Raw genomic sequence first — 23,406 nt, 5'->3', positions numbered from 1 at the left:
AAACACTTACCACTTGCCAAGTGGTAGTGAAAATGTGATGAGAGCAATGCAAACTGTAAACAGATTTGGTTTGCCTTCAAAGTAAAAGTTGCACCTTTTGAACTGTGTTGGTTGCAGCAGTAAGGTACAGCTTTTATTTTGAAGGTGAATGTTCTCTGCTTCTGGTGTGTGTCAAATTTCCAAGTTTCACTACAACATGGAGAATAAACTGCAGAATGTTTGCAGACAAGTCAGCACCTTTCATGCAACTGCAGCAGTCTGATGGAACAAAAGCAATCACAAGGAGGTTTTTAGGATGGCACTGTTTTTGCAACTCATCCAGTAACTGTTTACCGGATACACTTTTCCCCCTAGCAACCATGTGTGACTGGGGTCATTAACATATACAGAGGCAGTCCTGATGTTTCAGCATTTTCAGTATTCATGCTAGCTTAAAACAATCTTGGCTTTAGTCTCAGAATGGACAGGCAAAGGAGTATTTTTGAGCTTCTTATCTCACCCTCAGCAAGAAAGTAAATAAGCCAACAATACTTTACATATACTTCTCTATGACTCTCAGATCCAACTGATCTTTCCCCCTCTGAAGATGTAAATCTTTAAAGATGTAATTCAACAATTCAGTTTACTGCAAATGTTACATGAAACAGGGTAAATAGTGAATTTGTTGGGGACTATTTTCAGTGGTGGACTAATCTGGATTTGGTGCTTTAGTGAGTATTTTTCAGCAGCAGGAAGGTGTATGCAGAGTACCCAAAATATACTATAGAGTATGTTTATTGTAATGAAGGAACAGTGTGGCTCACTGATGTGTTTTTAATGGAGCACAGTGGTGGCACAGAGGAATGAAGCCCTCGCTAGCAGCGTTAATTCATTGTTAGCTTTGCTGTTTGTGGGATTTGTTCTTAGTGTGCAAATTTCACCTTCAGCAAAAGTTTGGGTGAAATTTATGGAGAAAATTAAGAACAGTTCATTGGCCGTAACAGCGAGATCTCAGTAAACTGAACCCCAGATGTAAACACGTTCCTCTATTAGTTCAACACGCGTTATCTTTCCACATTAATGTCAGTTTGAGATGAATAAAATCATTTGAAGCGAGATTGCCTTTATTTCTGAGTTCCTCAGTCAGTAGTGTTTTTTTTATCCTCCCCTGCTCTCTGCACTTCATTCCTGCTGTCATGATTAAGACTGTTCTTTGCCCCGTCCATTTGAAAATGTTTAAGATAAATTAATCATATGAAGCCTCTCACATGACATAACCTCTTTAAAAGTATAATTTTACTTTCTGAATTGTTCACTCTGTTACACTTAAATCTAATAAGTCATGACTTAGACAAGTCTTGGAATAAAAAACAAGCTGTTGCTGTCATGGCCCAGCAGTTTCTATCTAAAGTAAACTCTGAGGACCGAGCCTGTGATAAGAGAGCACCACATCACCCTGTGGCGTTAATGATCGTCCGCTGTTACAACACAAAGACAGTCAAGTAGCAGATAGAGCACAGAAATAATTTAAGCAGTGCTAAGTGGTCTATTGTCATTCAAATGATAAATTATGCTTGGCAGAGGTTTTAAAGTCACTTTTACAAAGCGTTGCTATTGTTTGTGTCGAGACAAGGTTTTAACGAGTCGGAATAGAGGGAATTACTTGGGAGAGTTTGGAGTTCCTTGGGGTTTGGACGCAAATTGGTTCCCTGCTCATCGGGCCTGCCCGGACTGTTAGACAAGCCTCCAACATGACAACACTGGTGCTCATAAAACACTGCACCGATGAGACAACAGTGCATAAATGAGGATCTGGAGTCAACATGACAGCTCGGGTTAGTTTTAAAGCTAGAGGTGATGAAAAGTTAAGGTGGAATTTGCCATAATGGGGGGAAAATAATTATTTTCACTAAAATGCACAGTGTACATTTTAGGCTATACTTGCAGTATTTTGTGAGCCATAACTCAGCTGTTATTAGCATCATTTTTAGATTACTATAATGGATATCTAATACAAGGAAGTAATTATACCGCTTTTTTTTAGTTCTACCACCAAACTGCTGTTTTACGTGTTTAACAGTAAAGAGCTCTTCTAAAATATGTCACTACTAAACTAATCTATATTATACGGTTCTGTTTTATTATTGGCTATGCTAGATTGCTATATGTCATGTTATATGCTATACTATGCGGTAATTTTACTACTGTATATGCTATGCTATGCATAAATGCTATCTACTAACGTCATTAGTTACACCATGCTAGTACCAGGCTGGACTCCTCACAACTGCCTAATTTCTTTGTGGCATAGATTCAGCTAGGTGCTGATAACCAGTTGCTGCCGGATGATTTAAACCTCCACCACATCCCAAACGTGCTGTGACTGAGTACAGTGACAGTGAGCACAATGAACTCATTGTCATGTTCAAGAAACCAGATTGAGATCATTTGAGTTTTGTGAAATAGCACATTATTCTGCTGGCATCCATCAGAAGATGGGTACTCTGTGGTCATAAAGGGATGCACATGGCCAGGTAGGCTGTGGTGCTTAAGTGATGCTCAGTTGGTACTTAGGGGCCCAAAGTATGCCAAGAAAATATCCCCCACATCACCAGCAGCCCGAACCTTTGATACAAGGAATGATGAATCCACACTTTCATTTTGTTTATGTCGAATTTGAGACTCATCAGATCAGGGAACATTTTTCCAATTTGCTGTTGTACAGGATTGATGACCCATCTGAATTGTAGCTTCAGTTTCTTGTTTTTAGCTGACAGGAGTGACGTTTACTACTGTAGCCTACGAACTGTAGAGAAAAGGAATGGTTAGTCAAGTTACTTTTACTTCCTTTCAGCTCAAAACAGTCTGTCCATTGTCCTCTGACACCAACGAGGCATTTTTGTCTAGAGAACTCGCTGGATGTTGTCTCTTTCTCAGGCCACCCTAAAGATGGTTCATAGCAGATCAACAGCTTATGTAATACTAATTTTTAACTCCCATTCTGACGCTCAGTTTGAAAATCAGCAGGTCGTCTTGACCACGTGTACGTGCCTAAATGGATTGAGTTGCTGCACAGTGATTGGCTGATTTCATAAATGGGTAGTTTAACAGGTGTACCTAATAAAGTCAGAGAATGTATGCCAGAGGTGTCAAACTCACTGTAATTCATGGGCCACATATATGTAGAATCCAATTCAACCACACATAGGCGGAACCAGATGATATATATATATATATATACATATATATATATATATATATATATATATATATATATATATATATATATATATATATATGTATTTATTTATTTATTTTTTTGTTTTTAAACAAAAACAAAACAGCTTTATTTCCATTCTTTTGGTGTAAAACGTTCACATGACTTCTGTGTATAAGGGTTAACTCAGTATGAAGGGATTGCTGCTGTCGTGTTACTACAGTCTTACCAGTGTTAATTGATCACTAACAAGTTCAGAGTAGTTTAGAGTAGTAGACCTCTAATCAAGCCTGTGTTTGTAATTACCTGCTGTACTGTAGGTGCGTGTTCTTCACATAGGAACTCAGTAATAAATTACCACACAAACTGGAGCTAGTGAGGCCTTTCCTGAGACAAATCAAGGTAACGTTAATTACACCATTAAATTCATTTTCTCAGTGTAAATCCCCTCCGGCTGCTTTAGATCAGGCTGTATCCTTTGTTAGGTCAGTGCAAGTTATACATTAAAGGCAAATTTATACACAATGACTGAAGGGGGAGTGTTGAATCACCACATGCTCACTGTTAAAATCAGACTACAATAAAAGCTTTTAACAGGTCAATATATCTGTATATGTTGCATGACATAACCTGGTCAAAAACATAATTTCCTCCCCATTTTTCCAGGTACTTGCTCTGCTTAAGATGTCATTACCTCTGTTGGGACTGTTAAATGGTTCCATAAAGAAAAATGAAATATTCATTAACTTGGTTAATAATTCATTCAGATAAAATGCAATATGTGGTTTGCAGAATGAAGATGAATACGTAATGAGTGCATGCTCAGCATATTTGTGCGTGGGAATGTTTTTATTTCGCGATAGCAAAGGGAGAAAATTAATTGAAAGTTCACTTTCATTCTTTTGTTCTACAAGTCAGGCTAAATGATAAAATAGATGCTTTCGAAGCAGTTTTGAACTAAGAAACAATTAAGAGGGTGTATATGTAACCCACATAATATAGAATAGTTTTTAATTAGTGCAGAGTAAGTGCATTTAGACAGTTTTTATAAATCATAACTGTTAGCCTGACCTAATTCACACACTTTGAGAGAACTGTGCAGAGAACTTTGTTCTTTGCTGCCTGAAAATCGGAACCATAACCTCTGCTTATCATGTGACACGAGCCTGCAGAATGAAACAGCGCATTGATAATTTCATGAAAAGTTTGGTCACAGCTGAAAATTTTCCAGTCGCTACTCCAGATGTCACATCCAGCCTCCTTACTCTCCCGTCCACAAACAGCGGTTAAGTGTGTGCACGCTGCCTCGGTTAACAGGAGAGTGGTGAAGTGTTCCCACACCGCCTCACTGCAGTGTAAACACCGCTCATCCAAACACTGTCAAACTAATTTCCTCACACCACAGAGGTTCATTTTGGCTTTCGGATGAATCAATTCTTCCTCTAATTATCAATTGTGACACCCATAATCACTCTAAGAGTGTAGCGCTGAATAAATGGCATGTCTTTTGTGTTATAATTCTGTGCATCTTGACAAACATGACCCATTAAACAACCCTGTGGCCTTTTTCGAGAGCGACGATTACACTAATTAAAACTGCAAAACATCTGAGAGGGCTGCCGACGTGCCAGAATTAAGCAGGTCATTAAATCAGCCAAGGAATATGTCAACATCCACGCTGTCTGTCACTCCCACTGTGTTACTTTGAGAATAAGGTGTGGGGGAAAGGGGGGGGCTTGTGTGCAAGAATACAATCATAACTGACGTGATATCAAATATAAAACCTGACACGTTACAGCTCTTCTGCTTTGGCTCGAGGCACAAAACAAAATAGGACACGAGGCACTAATAAACTAAAAAACAAAACACATCACACTTTGATAATAAAGATGTAAAACTCTTGGTTTGTTTGGTTTTTTTTCCTTTTATTAAATGCCAAAGTGGTGTTTTGGCTCTCAGCTCCACTCCATTTGGAAACTAATGGTTTCCAAATGGAGCTGAACTTTAAAAAAAAAAAAAAAAAAATGTGTGAAACAAATCCCCCCAAAAACCGCTGCGGCTAAAATTTGATGTGAAAACAATTAACAACACACAAACAAAGCCGCCTTCCTCTGAGCTACACCGCGCTCTAGGTGTGAAGTGTTTTTCAGCGTGGCTAGCCTTTATCGGCAGCATCTCGGAGATCTCTCCTCCGAGTTAATCCTCTTCCAGCCGGCGATAGCAGCAAGCGATAGCGCCAATGTCTTGTTACCAGAAACATATGTTCCCTTTCATACAACAGCAGCTTTCCAACCATTTAATGGGATTGTTGTTGTTGAGGTTGTTTTTTTTCTTCTTTCAAAGCCTGCTTTACACAACAGTTTTCCTAGAAGTGGTTCGACATGTGCCCAAGGAATTTGTCTCTGCGTTTCGCGACAAATCATCCCAGGTCAGGGGCTAAGATTGGCCTCCAGTAAGAGACTACTGAAAACACCTCCTCAACATGATGGGAAAGTGGATTTTCCAGCTTAAAAGCAGACTCATCTCTGCTCAGGGCATTATGCTGCGTTCAAAGAGATTAATAAGTGAGATGCTATTGATACGTCGCTGCGCTGCTCTTGGATCAGCACCGGTCATGTTCACTGACATCAACTAGTTTTAAAATAAGGCTACATGAATACAAGTCCACGTACTGTGATGGTTTTTTTTGTTCTATAATCCTGTAGCAGCGAAAAAAGGAGGCCGGTTTTCTTGGAGCACTCTTATCTTTGGAAAGTTCTGCAATGTTTGTGAAATACGCAATAATCAGACCTGCATCCAGTAATTCCCTGTAATAAATGTCTCGCGCTTAAGCACTTATCCAAAAACTTTCAAAGGCCATACATTTTTTTTTGCTTCCTTCCTAATTCTGCTGCCGTTAATGAAGCATCTCTGATGTTTCCTCACTCTTCAGTCAAGATATAGTTTTCATAGCATTCATCAAAGTGAAGAAATCCCATGTTGTACTTTGATGTGCTTAACACAGTTTTAACTTGTGTCTCATTACAGAGATAATTAATAGTTTAATTAGCACCAATTCCCGCCAACTGACAGCTTCTCTGACACAGTCACGTGACATGAGAGGATACAAAACAGTTGCCTGTTTTTTTAAAGTTCACCAAGTTCTCTCGAGCTCATGTTTGGATTTCTTTAGCTCAGGTGTTTTGCGTCATAATGACCTAAAAACTTTTATTGCTGATGTTTTGTTAAATTTACTCCATACCGATGCAGTGAGCCTATGAGAACGCACCTCACCAGGGGACAAAGTGCTCAAATATGTGAAATGCAAACAACTTTGGTGGATTAATTTTTAATTCTCATTACCTTGAAGCAAAGCGGTCGTTTTTTTTTTTTCTTTTAAAGTGGTTTGGTTAAAAAAAAGAAAAAAAATATCAAGCTTTATGACTAAAAGTAATTATCTTTCTTCGGCTTTTTATTGTGCTTGCTGGTTGCAATTAACACTTCCTGGAATCTGAATGAGCATTTCAGAAGTGTTGAGTAGCTGCGGAGGCAAGCGCTGCAGATCAAAAAAAAAAAAAAGCAGAAGAAGAAAAAAAGATCAAAGTAAGAGGGAGAGGAACGGTTTTTAGACGAGTTTACAGATGCTGAAGAGAGCTCATCACACAATGAGCAGCGAGCGTATGCTTCGAGAAACAGCGTGCGCCTCTTGTTCAGGCTCCGAAACAATAGCGAGTCTCCCAGCATGGGCGAGGGCCAGCAGCAAAGCCTCTGCTTCGAACTTCCAGTTTACGACTGCTCACAACAGTTTACAGCAGCCAAATTTCATTTTCTACTCCCAAATCCTATCGCACATTATCCTGTACATTGCATTAGAGCTCTAATCTTTCCTTTCTCTTCCCCAGAAGAAGAAAAGAGCGCCTTCATGATTAACCCACTTTACAGCAATAAATAAACGCATCATCCAGTAATGTACACCAGATTTAATTTGAAGGGGGGGGGGGGGCAGAACGCTCAAATCACTGAAATGTATTGAAAAATAACACAATGCAGACACCAGTGGGTGCCTTAGGAATTAATTTGAATGCTCCATAATTTTTTTCCTCCTTTTTACTCTTTGGATTGGGTTTTTTTTTTTCCTCTCAGCCAACTGCTGACTTTTCTCCTCTCCCATGCTGCTGCTGTAAAATCTTCAAAATATACAAAAAAGTATAAGAAGAAACATGATCAGTCTGCCACACACACACACACACACACACACACACACATAAAGTCTTGTTCTTCTTCCTCCGTGTTTGTCACATGTAGCCCATGTTGCTTTTGGTTTCCCACCGCCTCTTCGCCTCAAAGCTGCAAAACAGAAAAAAAAAACTTTGAAGCCCTTATGAATACATTTTAGCCATCAACTTCAATCACACTAGCTAATTCAGGCTTCGGCGGCTCTATCTTAACTGTACTTGAACCCAGAGTGGTCGCGCATGGCAGAAATGATGGCAAACATAAACATGAGACCAGAGACAGACGTCATACCCCCAGGCTATTTGCTTCTTCCTTTTCTGCGCTGCCCTCAAAGCTTCCTCTTCCTGTTTGCCTTGCACAAAGTCACGGCAATCAGCAGCTTGAGCGATTTTCACGGCCATCTATTTGGAGGCAGACAGAGGAGAGGCTCATTAGAGAATGAAAATCAGTCTGTGGCAAGAAAAAAAGCCCCTTCTGACTGATGTGTGAGGGTGGCTTCTTGTCGAAGTCTCTGCTGCCTGCGATGCCTCCTCCACACCACAGCAAAACTGTCATTAAACCAAACGACACGTGAATGCCGTACAATCCTGCAGTCTAGCAAGTCTGGCAATATGTGACGTCAGGACTGAGTGCAACATATTTGACAGAATGTGACCACGAAAGCCTACATTATATATTTCATTCAGTAGGAATAAATGCTATTTTACATGTATGTGATGAACATATAATAAGATTTAACCCACTGCTTGTTCAGTATGTAAACAGTAGATTTAAGTAATTCTCTGCAACAATACTTCTGCAGCAAACACCTGCTTATTTCTATGAATAAGATGTACAATATCTTACAAGTCATGAAGCATTTAAAAGAAAAAAAAATATGTGACCAGCTCTTTTTAAAAGGTACATGGCAGGCGGGTTGCCCCATCATCATGGAGGAAATCTGCTTCAACGTGTTCTGTCTTTATATATTATCCCAAAGCCTGCGTAGTCAGGTCTGTAGCAGGACTCGATGTTTCTTTTTTTTTTTATTGAGGATTTGAACCCTCCTTGATGTATCTGAGCAGCTAAAGCTTCTTACACACTTTCTAAATGGATGCTAAACTTGGAAGTTGGGACAACACCTGCTTAGATTACAAAGAAAAGTGGAAAAAATATCAATATCTGCTTGTTTTCTTTGTATTTTGTCAAAGAGTCGCGAATAAAGTCACTCGGCTCTCTCACATTTTAGATGATAGATTAAATGTGACATTTTTTCTTCAAGGACGGCAAAATTTTAAGATGTTGTAGAGAACTAAAAGGTGAATATTATGCACAGGTCTCTAACAATATTAACAAAAAGCGTAGTTTTATTTTTTTGAACATGAGCACTGTTTCAATAAAATTCTCATCACTATATATTTGATGTATTTTAGGAGCTGTGTTTTTCAGCTTAGAGTTTACAGTCTTTCCCCCTCCATCCTCTCAATGCTGTTTCTTTTAGATGCCTTTTTTTAATGTGCAAATGAAATACTAAACAAACAATGACAGACGACGTCAGCTGTGCTGCCTCCCCCCCTCCACTTCAAAAATGTTGCAAAGGCGTTTTCCACTCGTCTCCAATTGTAAAAGAGATTTTTTTTTGGAGCAATGCAGGCAGTCCCTGAAATCAGAAGTGAAGAGAATGACCGTGACTATAAGAGGCAAACATTCAAATCCCAGGGAAGACATATGTGTGTATTGTGAAGCAGAATAATCCCAATAACCCCAGTCACACAGAAGCACAGGAAACAAAGGGAAAAATCCTGCCCCCTCTTTCACTCCTGAGATAGGTTTATTATTCAAGCAAAGGCAAACTTTGATAAACAACTTGGAACAATTTCACCAAACCTTTGGGTAATTCTTTGTAATATTCAGAGTACAATCAAGGGGGAAAGAAAGTCTTAAGGTAATGAAGAAATGTGCCACCACTGCGCCACTTGAAAAAAAAAAGACCTGCTGGAAAAAAATGTTTCAATTATAATTAAGTGGGATAAACTTTATTAGAAAGACTGAAACTAAAATATCTCCTAATGCATGCTGGGATTAAGCAGGTCAGAGCGAGCAGGCAGGAAAAATTAAACTCTAAAGGCTTTTTATCACCATATTTCAGGAACCAAGGGTGTAAAATGTTCTAATTTGGGATACATTAAAAGCCATAAAGGTCTTTCAAAAAGATTAATGGTACTTTGCTTGGATTTAAGATAAGGGCTCCGGCTGGCTGCAAGTACTGGGCTCCGGCTGGGCCCTCAAGGCATTCATCTATACAGTCACTGGAAGATTTGTGAGAGCGTCTGCATAACCTGAAGCGTACATACTATGACAGTTCTCCAGTTCTTTGCCATTTTTATAGGTTTTAAATTCCTCAAATCATGTTTTCTCCTCTTTTCTCCTCCCCTCTCCTCTTTAAGAGAGTTATAACAAGGAGGGGGGGACGGTTGCTCAAACATTTGCAGTAGATTTGCGAGCAGATAAAACCACTTCAGGGTGTTCCCTGCTTCTTGGCAGAGCAGCGTAGGTGCTAAATGCTTCTGAGTGGCTCTGATGCATGCTGAGATTATAAACCACACATTTATTAAATTGTTGACAAATCTGAGAACAGCTCTTGCTCTCTGTGTTTGTAAAGGAGAAAAAAAAAAAAAGAAAGCCACACTGGCTCATTCTGGGAGCAAATCAAACGAAACTGCATGATGCTAAATGGTTTAATTTGGAGATTTACTGACAGAGCTTTTTCTTTTTGCCTACACGAGGATTACCCACATTAACCTGCTCTCCTGTGGGGTTGCATTTGAAATGCAAAAGGTCTTGAAAACACGCCTTCCTGAACATTCCAAAAGCAAAATTAAAACCCACTTCCATGGCCCTCATTTCCCCCTCTTTTAAATTCACAACACAGCTTTTACTACATTTAAAGCATTAAAGGTCTTTAATATTTTCCCTGTTTCTTTCTTCTTTTTTTTTTTGTATCTGTTTAGTCTACACTCCCCGATTGTCTTTACTGGGGCTCAACATTAATGTCAACCAAGTTACCTAGGAGACAGAACAGATCAAAGAGACAAAAAAAAAAAACCCTCAAATGTCTGATTAATCAAGCCTGCAAACAGCTTATTTCTTTTAGCCTGCATGCAAGTATGAAAATGAGATTCCGAGAGCAGTACATTGTGCAGATTTGTTCATTCTTATCTGAACAAAGCCAGCGGCAGCTTATTTCATGGATCACTGGCACTGTCAGCGCTGTGGCGCCGAGCAGGTGACGGCTCCTCTTTCTGTGGCGAGAACAAAATGAGCAAAAAGTCGGCACAAATTAGCCTCTCATATTTTCAGTAATATGACATTATTTTTCATTTACTTTTTTGATCCACTTTTCAGGATTTTTTCCTCCCCCCTCCCCTTGCGTGCATCTTAGTGCCAAATCCTTTCACATCAGAGGCTGGGGAAAAATAAGAATGGAAGTACAAAGCGGGAATAAAGGCAGGAGACAGGAAAACCTCCTGCATTCTTTGTTTATGTGGCTCCTAAAAGGCAATTCTTCCCACTCCACCACATATTAATGTACAATTAAATGTCCATCACATGCATGTTTCCCGTGCCTCGTTTCTCTCTCCCTCTCTCTCCTGTGTGGCCTGTGTGCAGCCCTGCTAAAAACAAGGTTTATTCAGAGGATTAATTCTCTGACCTTTGGAAGATTTGAAGGCAAAAAATTCAGCCTGCACAATGCTGGCACTGCAGCAGCAGCAGCAGCAGCTTAAGGCCACTAGGAGGGTTAAGTCAATAGTGCCGTTTTCTGTTCATCCACGTTTGGGTCGTCATGGAGATTCAAGCAGAGACCCAAACATGGGGCCTTGATACAAAAAATAAATATGTCAAAATTTGCATTGCGTGTGTGGAAATCCTGCACAAAGTTGCTCATATTAACGCTTTCACACTTTGTTTTCATTTGTGTGTCTGCTTTACGCTGCGTCCCTCCTTTTGTAGCACAGGGATCATAAAAACACTGTGGCAATTAACCAGCCAGTGCAAAAAGACAATAGCTGAATGGGAGATGAGAAAAATACGTCTCCATGTGGATAAAGTGTTAAAGCTCCTATTAACAATATGAAATAAATGATGGCTTTAAGGAAGAAATGGCCTTAAATCCATTCATAAATTTCCTATCCAGGAAGCCTCTTCCAATTAAAACGTGTGAGAGGTGGATTAACAAGGGCTATATGGCTTTGCCTCACTAAATCACCTCCCCGAGCTGCTCTGCTGCATTTGACGTGTAAACGATTAATGACCAGCCTAATTCCCTTATCACACTACCTTAATGCCTAAATAATGTGGCCTTAGTCAACTTTGGAAAGCAGGGCTATATAAGAAAGGAATGAATATCAGATTAGGCAGCTTGTGTGTTATTTCAGCATAATTTCTTAGGACTGAGGTGGAGGGGGGAAGAAATACGTGTCTCTGGCTTCTTAGCCTCAGTGTTGCAGCAGGACAGGGAAGGTCAAAAGATCGAGGGGTCAATCAGCACCACCCATATCGTATTCAAAAGAAAAGATTTTACGAGATTTTATTTAGTTAGTCCGTTATTTAAATCTCCAAGGTGAAACAATAGGTTGAGGTAAAATAAAAAATCCGACCCTAGAATCAGAGGTGCTCTCTTGCTGCTGTTTTTATTATCAAGTCGTCTACAGATTATTTACATGATTCACAGTAAGTCTAACTTGTACTAGGCCTTTGGAGGGCCAGGTCAACACCCAATGATAGTCTGTTTATTGTTACAGAACACAAAGGAAAAGATACTGTCATTATTTCTGAAAACGACTCAAAGTGATACAAATTAACACAAACTAAGATTTTTTTTCAATATAAGAAATCAAATGTTACATAAGGAAATATAGCTTTTTATTATTAAAGATGCATTGAGTCTTTGCTCTACAGCTGCACTTTGTTAAAAAGGATAAATTTGTTCATACCTGCTGGTTTGTCTCCTGAAACAAATGATTATTTTGTTGATGTAAAAGACTGTTTTGTCCATCACTTGTCTTCAAATTGATTTCATCCAACATAAAGCCAAAGGGCAGCTAACTGTACATACTGCTGAGCAGTTTAATCTATCAATACATTAGATTTTATAAAAAGAAGTAGTGCAATGTGGAATTAGTTACCACCAATAAAAGATGTTTTGGCCATTTTTTGTTATTTGGGGTTTTCATTTACTTAGTTCAGAAAAACTCTGTGGCGAAGCCAGACTATAAAGTTGAAGGAAATTAAAATAATAGAGTAAAATATCTAAAAAATTTTAATGTAAGCAGAATATGTTGTTACTGTTCTCCAACAGCAAATAAAGTAATTATGTAATGGACAAATTGCCATAGCTTTTCTTAGGAGCTTAACAGTGATCGTAGGAAAGGTAAATCACTGATTGTCAATGTCTAATAATGAAGGATAAACAGCTACAATGTGTCACTGTTTTCATTATAATACAGTCAGAATATCATAGCACGCACCTTCATGCTGTTATATTCCCACTACAGTGTCAGTTTTCTTTGGGGCAGCCTCATTAGAGCTTTTTGTCATCTTGCCTCCTCTTTGACAAACAGAATTACACGGAAAGCTAAAAACAATGGCACTTCAGGGAAGGCACAGGAGAACAGCAATGTCTCCATTTCCTTTTCTAGTAATCTGATCCTAGATACATACAACATGTCATCTTTAGGGAATAGACAAAAAAAAAAAATCTCTGAAAGTTCGTCTGCTTTGTGCCATTTCATTATCTCGCCTCCTCTGAGTAGGGTAGGCTTATTAGCAAGCTTTGAACTCACACTTACAATAATATGCCATCAACAGTTTTATAAGCTAATTAGAAAAAAACTGTTTAATTAATGAGTGACTGGCAATAAAATGGCAATCATGAAAAAAGAAACCAAGGGTGCTAAGCTTCCACTACCACCAATTAAGGCCTAATTACAAACAAATTATATATGTGTTTTGCTGTGGGCTTTAATTTAAAAAAATGGCTTTAATTAAAAGAGAAAACATGCTAATTAATTAAACAGCACACAAATCTACATTGAAAAGTATGCTTTGTCTATCAAGTAATTAATGAAATACAATAATCCAAATGAGATTCCCAGGCATTTGATAAAAGCTTAGTACCCATTTCAAAATCCATTTCAAAATTAATGGGCGAAAATTTAATGTGAGTCATCCAGAGATACAATAAAAGTTCATTCAGTGATAAATTGCTTATGCTGAAGGAAAAATGAACAAAGAGGAGAGTTTCCCTGAACTCTCTGCGAGGTGGCCTGGGGGGGCTCGCAGAGTCAGACTCCTTCTCTGATGTGGGGCGGGGAAAGTCAAAATCTGATAAAGCCTACTTTCCACAAAAGCACCGCTCATTAATTTTTTGATTACAAACACAGGGCATGGCGGGGGGAAGGTGGCGAGAAGAAAAAAGGTGTTAAATAACATAAATATCATGAAACACTCTTAGTTCAGCTCTTTGTTTCAACTAAGCCACCATGTCTCCTCTGACAAAATGCCGCGCCACCTTTGTTTCACAGCGTTTAAGCGAGGCTTTCCAAAGGGTAGATTTCAAGGACAGTGGGGCTTTTCCTTTCAGCAGCTGCACTATTGAAATGCAAGCTAGAACATAATGAGGGATGTTATAACCATCCGCATGTTCAAAAGCTACAGAAACTATAAATGGCTCCAGTTAATACATATTCATATGGCTAATTACAATACGATCTATTAGGAGGGATTCATTTTTAAACAGTTTGGATGTAGCACGCTATTATTGCTCAAAGTGGCATAACAAGAAAGCTCCACGACAAAAGGTCAATCCAGACTACATGTAGCAGTTCCGATATCCAATTAAATCACCAAATACCAGTATAGGCCTTAAAAGTTCAATGCCGGTCAGCCTCTGGTCTAAAACATACTGGGTCGTGCATAGTTTGTTGTTGGTGGTGGTTTTTCTGTTGCAGGGCATAGGCTGAAAAGAAAAACTGTCTTTTAAGACACCTTCTTTGTACTTGTGGCCATGTACATGGGGCTGCTTCCATCCTGATGGTGAGGCCAGCAGCAATGCAACATAGTTTTTCATTTTTCATATCCTTAAGCTCCTGGAAGTCATGAAATACACCCGACATCCATGTTTGTGGCAGACTACAGAGAGTTTCTGTTTTGAAATGTTAATGCCACTCTAATAACTGTGATGACAGCCATGGGGCAATAAAAGGCTAACACAACACGATGGTCTTTTGTAAAGAAATATACCCACTTACTGTATATGAAGCAAATGTACGAATACATTCAAAAACAGATCAATGGCTCTGTTTAATTAAATAGATATTTCATTTTTCATGTTGATTGAAGTACTACAATGAGAATGTTGATTAGTGCAGCAAAGAAAGTAGTTTACATTAGTGTCCGATTTAGAGTACAGTCATTATAGAATAAGTACACATTGTTCCAAAAATTGCATGGTTCTAATAACCCTTCAAAGGACTTAGGAATAATTTGTAATAGTAAGCTGGCTACATGTCGAGAGGTGTGCCTGTCTCCCAACCAATGACAAGCAGCATAGGTTCGGGCTCCCACCCCTGCGGCCCTGAATTGAATCGTTAACAAGTAGGGTGGATAGAAAAGATGGATGTATGGATATAAAATTTTTGAGTGTGATAACCTGGTAGCTTAAATCATATTTATTTAGATATTGAAAGCACCTTATTATGGTGTCCCACAGGGCTCAATCGTTGGTCCACTGCTCTTCCTGTTACATGTAAATCACAATCACACAAATTCCAGAAGTAATTTTGAATGTTTTGTGTGACGCTGATGATTTAATGGATGATTTAAGCTTTTGGGGGGTTTTGTCAACAGGTCAGACTCAAATCTGGGCCGCTGCAGTCTGACCATGTGAGCTAAAGTGGCACCCAGTCAAAAAGTAGAGTTAGATGTAGAAATTGAGTAGATTTCAGTTCTTATAGTTGTGTGAAAAAGTAAGTATAACCCTTTGATTGCTTTGGTTTTATTGCATTTGATCCTGTTTGATACAGTGACTACAGATAAACATAAGATAACATAAGATTTTCTTTACTACTTATCAGTTATAATCTTTTCATACTAGCTCATTTACCAGGAACAGAAAAATCAATCTGCTAAATATGAGCTGCTGGATGCTATCAGGCCTCATGACATGCTTTGAGCCGTTTATAGTGTATGTGTCTGTCACTTCTTGTTATGCTAATTACAGAATTAATTAGCCCGTACGCAGCTTGCTGCAAAGTAAAATAATGTGCAGTAATCAAAGGATGGAGACCAAGTCTTAATTGGAGGACTTGCACCTTTTAATCTACTGAACTATTAAGACTACTTTAGAGGCAAGAAGATTTTTACATTGTTTTGTGTCTTCTAAAGCATGTGAAAAGAAATCTAAATGCGCTGAGGAGGATCAACAGGCATCTTTATGAGAAAAGAAACTGTCTGTATAATTTATTAAACTACATTAGGAAGCTTTGGAAATGCACTGTAGACAATAATAAACATTTCTTTAGAGGGATAATATGTTTATTCAAAAATCTGAGCGTGTCTTCACGAATTAATCTAAAAACAAAGGCTTTCAGCTTTGAAACATATTTAAAAACTGTAATGAGAATAAAAACCCACAACCTGCAATATCCAAGCCGTGTGTCTTAGAAGTTTGACAGATGAAAGAAAACATCTCAGAATTTATAAGGAGCCTTCAAAACAGGGTTTTACCAAATTGTTTTAATGTTTAGATTAAAAAAACGAAAGAAAGGAAGTAGAGCAAATGGAAATCATTAATTGATTTGTGGGAGCTCAAAACAGCAGAAACAAACATTTCCATCTTACAAAAGAGGGGATTCTGACAGCAAGCTCTCTATCTTTCTTCCATTTCCCTTTGCTTTGAGGAGATAAGTGGGAATGCATTAGATTGAGGATGAAAATACTCTGAAACATTGTCATCCAACATGTACCAGCATTTTCTTTACAAAACAATGCCTAGAGGGACAAACAGGCCTCTTTAGTTCTTCACAGCTGTCGGAATGCTTTTGCATTTTTCGCGAAGAAAACCTGTTCCTATTCTTCGAGTGAAAAGCCTGCCACAATCATGTCAGGATGTTATGACCGTAAACAAATTAAACATCTAAGCAATTCCGTGCCAAATGAGCCACTCAATTATAACCTTGAAATTGATTCTGGCCACAGCGGAGATTATTGATCCTCTAAATGTTTGTCACAGTGCTCCCATCAACGTGAACAGGAAGGCGGTAAACAAACACTCTGGTCCTAAATGCTATCTGAATTACAGGCTGCATTAATATACACTATAATCCTCTATATCTGATTCAGAATCCCTTAAACTTTCTGGCTTTTAGCTTCCATTTCTCTCCCATTTTTTTTTTCTTTTTTTACTATGAGCAGGACTGCTTGTCTTTGAATTCGAAAGAAAACCTGTACAACTTTGCATCAGCTAGCATTTAGGGATTTAAAAATAGTCAAATCTATACTCTCTTGAAATGAAGTTATCACTGCCTAACAATGAATTGCGGCTGCCAAACTGCTGTCAGGTCCCATCACGGCTCTGGCAAGACACAAGGCAGGTGCCATGGAGGCGAGAACCTCAGCTCAGGCTAAAACCAATCCACCAGCGCTCTAAGAGGCTTTCTGAAAGTACAGCACAGGTGCCACTCACAAGAGCTTTCATTTAACTCCCTCATATTCGATCACTCTGCTCGCAGTTAGAATGGAAATATGAAGGGGCTCTAATGCTTGCACACCAATGTCTATTACACAATGGAGATACTGGGTCACAAATGTAATGCTCACACAATTAGCACAGTTGATATTTTCATTTAGAAACCTCCTTATCCATTCAAGAGGTTCTGGTTGCAATTTGTTTTTCGATTACTTGCTTTAAATCGAATCATATCCAGATTTTTTTTAACGAAAGACATCAAATCATTTGCACCTCCTATGTTTCTTCTCCACAGCGAAGCCAGTAATGGCTCTAGCTGCTGTCCACTACGTGAACATGAGAGTAAAAGTTATATTTTTGAACACGACGTTTAAATAACTTTAATTTTTCTGTTGAGCAGCGTTAAATGGACGGCCCCTCCCACCTTATAACTCCAAATTGAAATCCTCAGATGCCAGGAAAACCTGAGCCTGTTCCATCTTTTTGTTGCCACTATTACAAAATGAAAATGCTCATGCGACGCTGTAAGCAAAATGCATCATAAAACAAAGAAGTTTAACTTTGATGCTCTGGCGGAGAAGTAACGCTGCAGCTGTATGTCTTTTTAACCACAATTATGTGTGTGTGGGCTACATTTTATGCTAAATTAGTTTCAAACCACTTGATCCTTGATGCCTGCCAAGGCGGTTAGTTACAAAACTTCAGGCACTGCATTTAGGGACATGTACACTTCAAAGGTATGAAACTCTTACCTGGAGAATGATTTAACAGTTGGCTTGAAAGCAATGTACCCTTCATTAAAAAGCAGAGCCAAAAGTCCTTTAGACACTGCCGCACTTCAAAACTAAGGGGAGGGCTTTCCATTAACTCAATGGAAAAGAGCTGCAGGACTGAATGGTGGATGTCTGCGTGTGTTTTTGTTCCTCTATGTCTTTGCAGCAGAAATGGCCACGGATCCATTAGCCTGATTTGTCACAGCGGGAGCACCCCAAAGATCTCTTATCAGCACAACGTACCTCTCGAGTGGCGAGTCTGTCGCTCATCTCCTCCGCCTTTGCAATGTCCCCTTCAGCTATGGCCCTCTCTATGCTCTTTTCTAGGCCGGACTGCAGAAGAGGGGGAAAAAAAATCAGTTTTTTTTTTTTTTTGAAATAGGGGTAGAGAAAAAAAAATCAAAGAGTAACTTCAAAAGTCCCCAGGGCCTTATTTTTAATATGATTGCCATTACTACAAATATGTAGATTTCGCTTCACAAATGAAAACCTTTTTGATTGGATATTAGTGGGGAAATCTTAGAAATGCTACAGGAGATTACCAAACATAAATGTGACTCTTTAATTACACATTTCCATTACAGGCCTAAGCAGAGGGGGGTGCCAAGAAGCCCCCGGTCACTGATGGCAAGGCAGTTCTGCTGTGATGAGACTATCTCAGCGAGCCGAGTACCAGATTTCTTCAGCCCCCCCAAATTTCATCATGGTGGAAAAAAGAGATACACTGGAAAGAAACTGCAATTATTAATGTGTCCCCTCTGATGTATTGTTGACTCACTGTAAAAGTACAGTAAAGTAAACATCAAGTTTTAAAATGCAGATTTTTTTTTTTTTGACTCTGATTGGTCAGCTCTGATTTAGTGTGCTCACTACAGTTCAATGTCCTGAACGTACCCGATCCGACTCGTGAGCTCACCGGTTATCACCGGGAGTTTCTCACAAGCAGAACTCGGACAGACGATCATCGTTTATGCTGTGAACTGTGTTTAAGGCTAGGGTTTGGAGAAGCTGCTGCCAGATAAATAATCACATCTGGCAACTGTGATATAGTTTTTCCTCAATTACCTCACTACAAATTGTTTGAAAGACTTGCCAGACTCGAAATAATATATTAATTACAAGGATCTGCATTTGAGTGATGAAAGAGAACCTCATGATAATGTGGCAAGTTCTGTTACATCCAGCTTGGCACCACATTCAAAATGAGGCTAAATTCATAACAAAAAAGAAAAAACCCTCAATCTTATGCTGCTGAGATAAATTAAGCACAAAATACTCCAAAATAATCATTAAAGGGATTTCACATTGAAATTAGAACAGTTCCCATTCATTGGGTCACTCGTAATGTTCATCAAGCTCGCAAATATTTTTGCTTCATTAGCAATTTGCAATTGTTTTGCATTAAAGGTTTGGTCATCTTTAAGAGCTGAAATACACTCAAATGGAAGAAAGTTCAGTTTTACATTTTTGTCTTTGTTCCAGCTGCAGTCACAGAGGCTGTAACCATCTCATCTTCTGCCAAGCAACACTTAGATTTTCAGTCTTTTTGCAGGTGAAGAAAAAAAATCCTACATCTCACTTGAATCTTAACCACGCTAGAAAGCAGATTCACCCTAATCTTATCACTAAACGTAGCTGAGCATAATCCCCAATGTACTTCTCAGTGTCAGGTTGAGTTATTATAAAGGTTCCCCTAATCCACATGTCATATCACGTAAAACAATGAGACGGTACAGTGGCAACGAAACACAAAGGATGTGAAGGTGTTTCTAACAGCTAAGACAGACACAGTATTAAACCTCAGAAGATAAGTTGGAAGGCAGTCTTTGTTACCTTCGGAGGGGGTTTGGAACATGCAGGGGGATGAAATCGATCATTTGCACCAAAATACTGCTTAAGCTCATCCCAGTGCTTCTCCCGCTCCTCTTGACGCTCTCTGCTGACAGAGAAAATGACTGTTAATGCTCATGTAGACCAGCATTGCAATAAGACATATTTAGTGTCCATCTTTTTATTAACTTGATTGTATTTCTTTCTTTACCCTTCTAATCAAATCTATGTGTTTTTCATACTTTGTGGCGACAGCATTTTGTAAGGAATTTGCCCGCAAGGATAGTTTGACAAACAGGAAAGGAAACATCCTTCACTTTACCTGACTATTCATAGTCTGTAATGTTGTGTAACAGTACCTTGTTTCTGCAGGTTCCCCACTTTCTGCTCCTGTGAAATTACACACACAAAACAAACAAGTTAATGATACGTAGGTTTCTTCTGTATGAGTCTGCCTGTCAAGTTCACTTTACATCAATGGCCACGTACAGTCCACTTTGATCTTAAGTGGGCCAAACCAGTGAAATTCCCCTTTATGTAGTAGTTTAACTGCATAAGCAATACCTGAGCTATCTCAATATAAGAAAAAGAAGTGCAATTTCAACATAGTGCAATTACACTGTCGTTTAATTGTTTAACATCATTACATTGGGGGAGTATGAATGATTTCGGGAGAAGTCTTTATCAGTAGACTAAGCTGTAAAAATGTATGAAAATATAGTTAAAATGTATATCTTCCTTCAGATTTTCCAAAGACATCCAGTAGGCCGGACTGGAATCTTTGTCTGGCCCTCGGGCCTTATGTTTGGCACCCCTGATATTACTTCAGATGTTAGCTAGACCATGTGTACCAATAAGTTGCTCGACTACCTTTAAGGTAAGTTTCTATCAAATACAAAGGTTTATTTTCTTACAAATTGACCAATATTTTGTCCACTGGAAAAATGTGCAAACAATTAGAGCCTGACTGATGAACTAGTTGGCCAATATTATCAACCAATCTATCACTAGCCTATCACAAATATATCAGTATTATAAATACATTTCGCTATAAAAGGTGCTTATTTTATGAACACTGTCTTCACACAGTATGTCCAGCAGAGCTACTCAAGTTTCACTTCTTCCAAAACGCTCTGCAGTATCTGCAGCACCTGCAGCAGAGCAGAGTAAGGTACTAATATTGGCCAATATATTGATATTGGAACTACTGAACTCTTCAAAAACTCCCCCATCTGTTGGATGTAGAACTACATTACCTTTCTTTCGCTTTCTTCTTTTCTTTTTTCTTCTGTCTTCTGTGACCTTTAATATCCTTATATCATCTTTCTTCCTCCGCAGATCCTGGAATTTCTTAAAGACACATACAAAGTGAATACAGCATCACTACTCTTGATTCTTTTCTGCTGCAGCTGTACAGATGTGACATACGAAGAGGGTTCAGATGAACCGTTAGCTTAAGTCTGAGCTGGGCTGGGGGTACTGCAGCAATAGTAAATGTAAACTTAGAGATAGCTAGCGTGAAGCTAACTTTCAGAGTTAGCTTCATTTATACAGGCATCACTAAAACCAAAGAGGTTAGCCTGTACTTAGAATGAAAAATAAGATCAATACAACATACTTGCCACATTTCTTGGGATATGCCAGGCATACTGCATATCGGAGAGTCACTGTTTGCAGTGTGAGTCGATTGTGACTCCTGCAGCGAGCATGTATTTTTAGCAGAGCCCTTTTCAAATTCCCTCTTCTCGTCTTCTAAATCACCCGGCTTGTCCTCCTCGTCATCTGAACTGAGGTCGTCTTCGGTTAAACCACTGGGCAGGAGTCCGCTGTACATAACGAATCAGTAGATTATATTCAGCATATACGGGTAATTTATGATTGCACTGTATTTTAAACGGTCCGTAATAGGTAAACTACAGATTTCCACAACAGTTGTTAGGAACGACTGTCATTTCCGGGTAAACACTGCGACGCTGCCCGCTAAACGGCACCTATTGGCTGATCGCAAACAGCGCTGAGCACAACGTCCAATCAGCGTTGTTGCTAAACAGTGGCGCACGAGGACTAAAAGCAACCTCTTATTGGCTGCATTGGTAGGAACAACTTTTAAGAAGTTCGGGTTTTATTTAACATATTCCTTAATATTTTCCTAGTATTCGGGTAAGGAGGTATTTTAGCTCCGAAGGAGCTCAAGCTTTACTGAAAAGTGAAACAGCTGCTGCACCGTTTCTAATTGAGGTGAGCCGGGCTACTGACAGGTCCATGAATTACCAGGAATCATTCAAATGTTAACCTATATTTGTGTTATGTTCTCTGTGAGATAAGCTTCATTCTCTGACCAATAGTTCGCAATTTGCTTAAAGTGCTTTGGGCATTACATTATTATTAGAATGATTAGCATGCAAATCTTGTATAGCCCCCGGCACTGGCAGAGGCATCTAGCCTTAAATTGCTCTTTCACACTCATTCTCATTAGACTCTCTTTGGTTGCATCTTATTGCAAGGCCCATAATATACATAAATTACAGCCTGTATTTTCTGTGCTATGCAAGTGTAGCATAATGGGGAAGACCAGTGACACTGATGTGTATGTAAAACGGCCTAAAACCAGTGCTCAGGTAAGCCAGACATGAAAAGGGAAACACACCTCAAGTTTAAACATAAGTATTGCGTGCTGTACTGGAGGAGAGTTACAGGACCTCCGTTTTTCTTTCTTCAGTCTATTACCTCAAACTTCAAATGTTTATAAGCCACACATAAACATTTCCTCAATTAAAACGATGTAGTGTAAAATTATCACTTTTTAAATAATTAACTGCTGAATCTATGGAAATACATTATAGAAAGTGTAGTTGAGTAATTTGGGGGGGGGGGGGGGGGGGGGTCAATAGAAAATGTCAAATATTCTCTCGCTCCACTTTCTGAAGTCTGTTGTTCTCTCTTAAACACACATTTCTTGGGTTAGTGAGCCTGTACAAGGTTTTATATTCAGGGTTTAGGTATTGAGAGTGGGCATATTTTATGAGCTATAAGCTATGTTTTCAAAAAATAATTGGTAAGTTGTTCAGTAAGAGTGTTGTGCTATTAATGTAATATGAAAAAAAAAGTAAAAGATGGGGACCTTGCTCTCTCCTTGACCTTCCTGCAGCCTAAGATGAGAGATGTTACTTAGTTTGCTTTTGCTAAATGAAGTGCACATTAAAGCTGACTGATAAGGCTTATACTATATTGAATGTCATGGAAAACGTGAAAAAAATTCTCTATCTCATCCTTGGAAATATGCAACCATTAACTGGCATCGCTCACTCAGCATAATCGCTGCGTTAATTACATGTGTGACAAGCTGATGAGCACATCAGTGTCTGAAGGTAAATGAGAGCCACAAAGTCCTGTTAATACTAAACAAATTTGGCATTGCAGGTCTGAATCATTTCCTTATTGATTACTAGACTTTGTGTTCTATTTCACACTTGAATTAATGTCTCTCAGCTTTCCCACCACCCACCTCTCTCTCTCTCTAGCTGACTCCCTCTCCTTGTTTCCATCTCTCCCTGGCATGTGCTCCAGTTCATTATTTCTGTCATTTCTTGGTAATTTGGAGTTGGCTGTTTAAAACTTAGAGCCTCTTATTAAGTTTTGGCCATGGTGGATAAGAGGCAGGACTG

At 39.0% G+C, this 23,406-nt stretch overlaps 1 protein-coding gene across 2 annotated transcripts; it reads right to left on the bottom strand.

Annotated features, from left to right (window-relative positions):
• Window positions 1–5,228: 5,228 nt before the first annotated feature.
• On the bottom strand, window positions 5,229–21,708 carry fam204a (family with sequence similarity 204 member A). Of its 2 annotated transcripts, none has more exons than XM_087850351.1 (7): window positions 21,360–21,708; window positions 20,998–21,091; window positions 20,101–20,131; window positions 19,745–19,850; window positions 18,155–18,244; window positions 7,703–7,812; window positions 5,229–7,522 (listed from the first exon to the last, which is right to left on the bottom strand). In XM_087850351.1, the coding sequence occupies exons 1-7, from the start codon at window positions 21,573–21,575 to the stop codon at window positions 7,471–7,473; spliced, it is 699 nt and encodes a 232-aa protein (XP_087706477.1). In that variant the 5' UTR covers window positions 21,576–21,708; the 3' UTR covers window positions 5,229–7,470. The 2 variants fall into 2 exon arrangements, with proteins under 2 accessions (XP_087706477.1, XP_087706478.1); XM_087850352.1 differs by having other exon boundaries at window positions 19,745–19,847.
• Between the last annotated feature and the right edge of the window lie 1,698 nt (window positions 21,709–23,406).

Source organism: Neolamprologus brichardi, chromosome 13 (genome assembly GCF_056152115.1).
Source record: "Neolamprologus brichardi isolate AB-2024 chromosome 13, ASM5615211v1, whole genome shotgun sequence".
Lineage (NCBI taxonomy): Eukaryota > Metazoa > Chordata > Actinopteri > Cichliformes > Cichlidae > Neolamprologus > Neolamprologus brichardi.
The sequence above is the reverse complement of the archived record's forward strand: the minus strand, read 5'-3'. Positions and strand labels throughout refer to the sequence as shown.

Excerpts from the sequence above, each read along its gene's own strand:
- fam204a (XM_087850351.1), bottom strand. The coding sequence starts at position 21,575 with ATGTACAGCGGACTCCTGCCCAGTGGTTTAACCGAAGACGACCTCAGT. Across the intron at positions 20,132-20,997 it reads AAGAAGAAAGCGAAAGAAAG|GAGCAGAAAGTGGGGAACCT; the intron begins GTAATGTAGTTC and ends GTAATTTCACAG. Across the intron at positions 7,813-18,154 it reads ACAGACTCGCCACTCGAGAG|ATGGCCGTGAAAATCGCTCA; the intron begins GTACGTTGTGCT and ends GCCTCCAAATAG.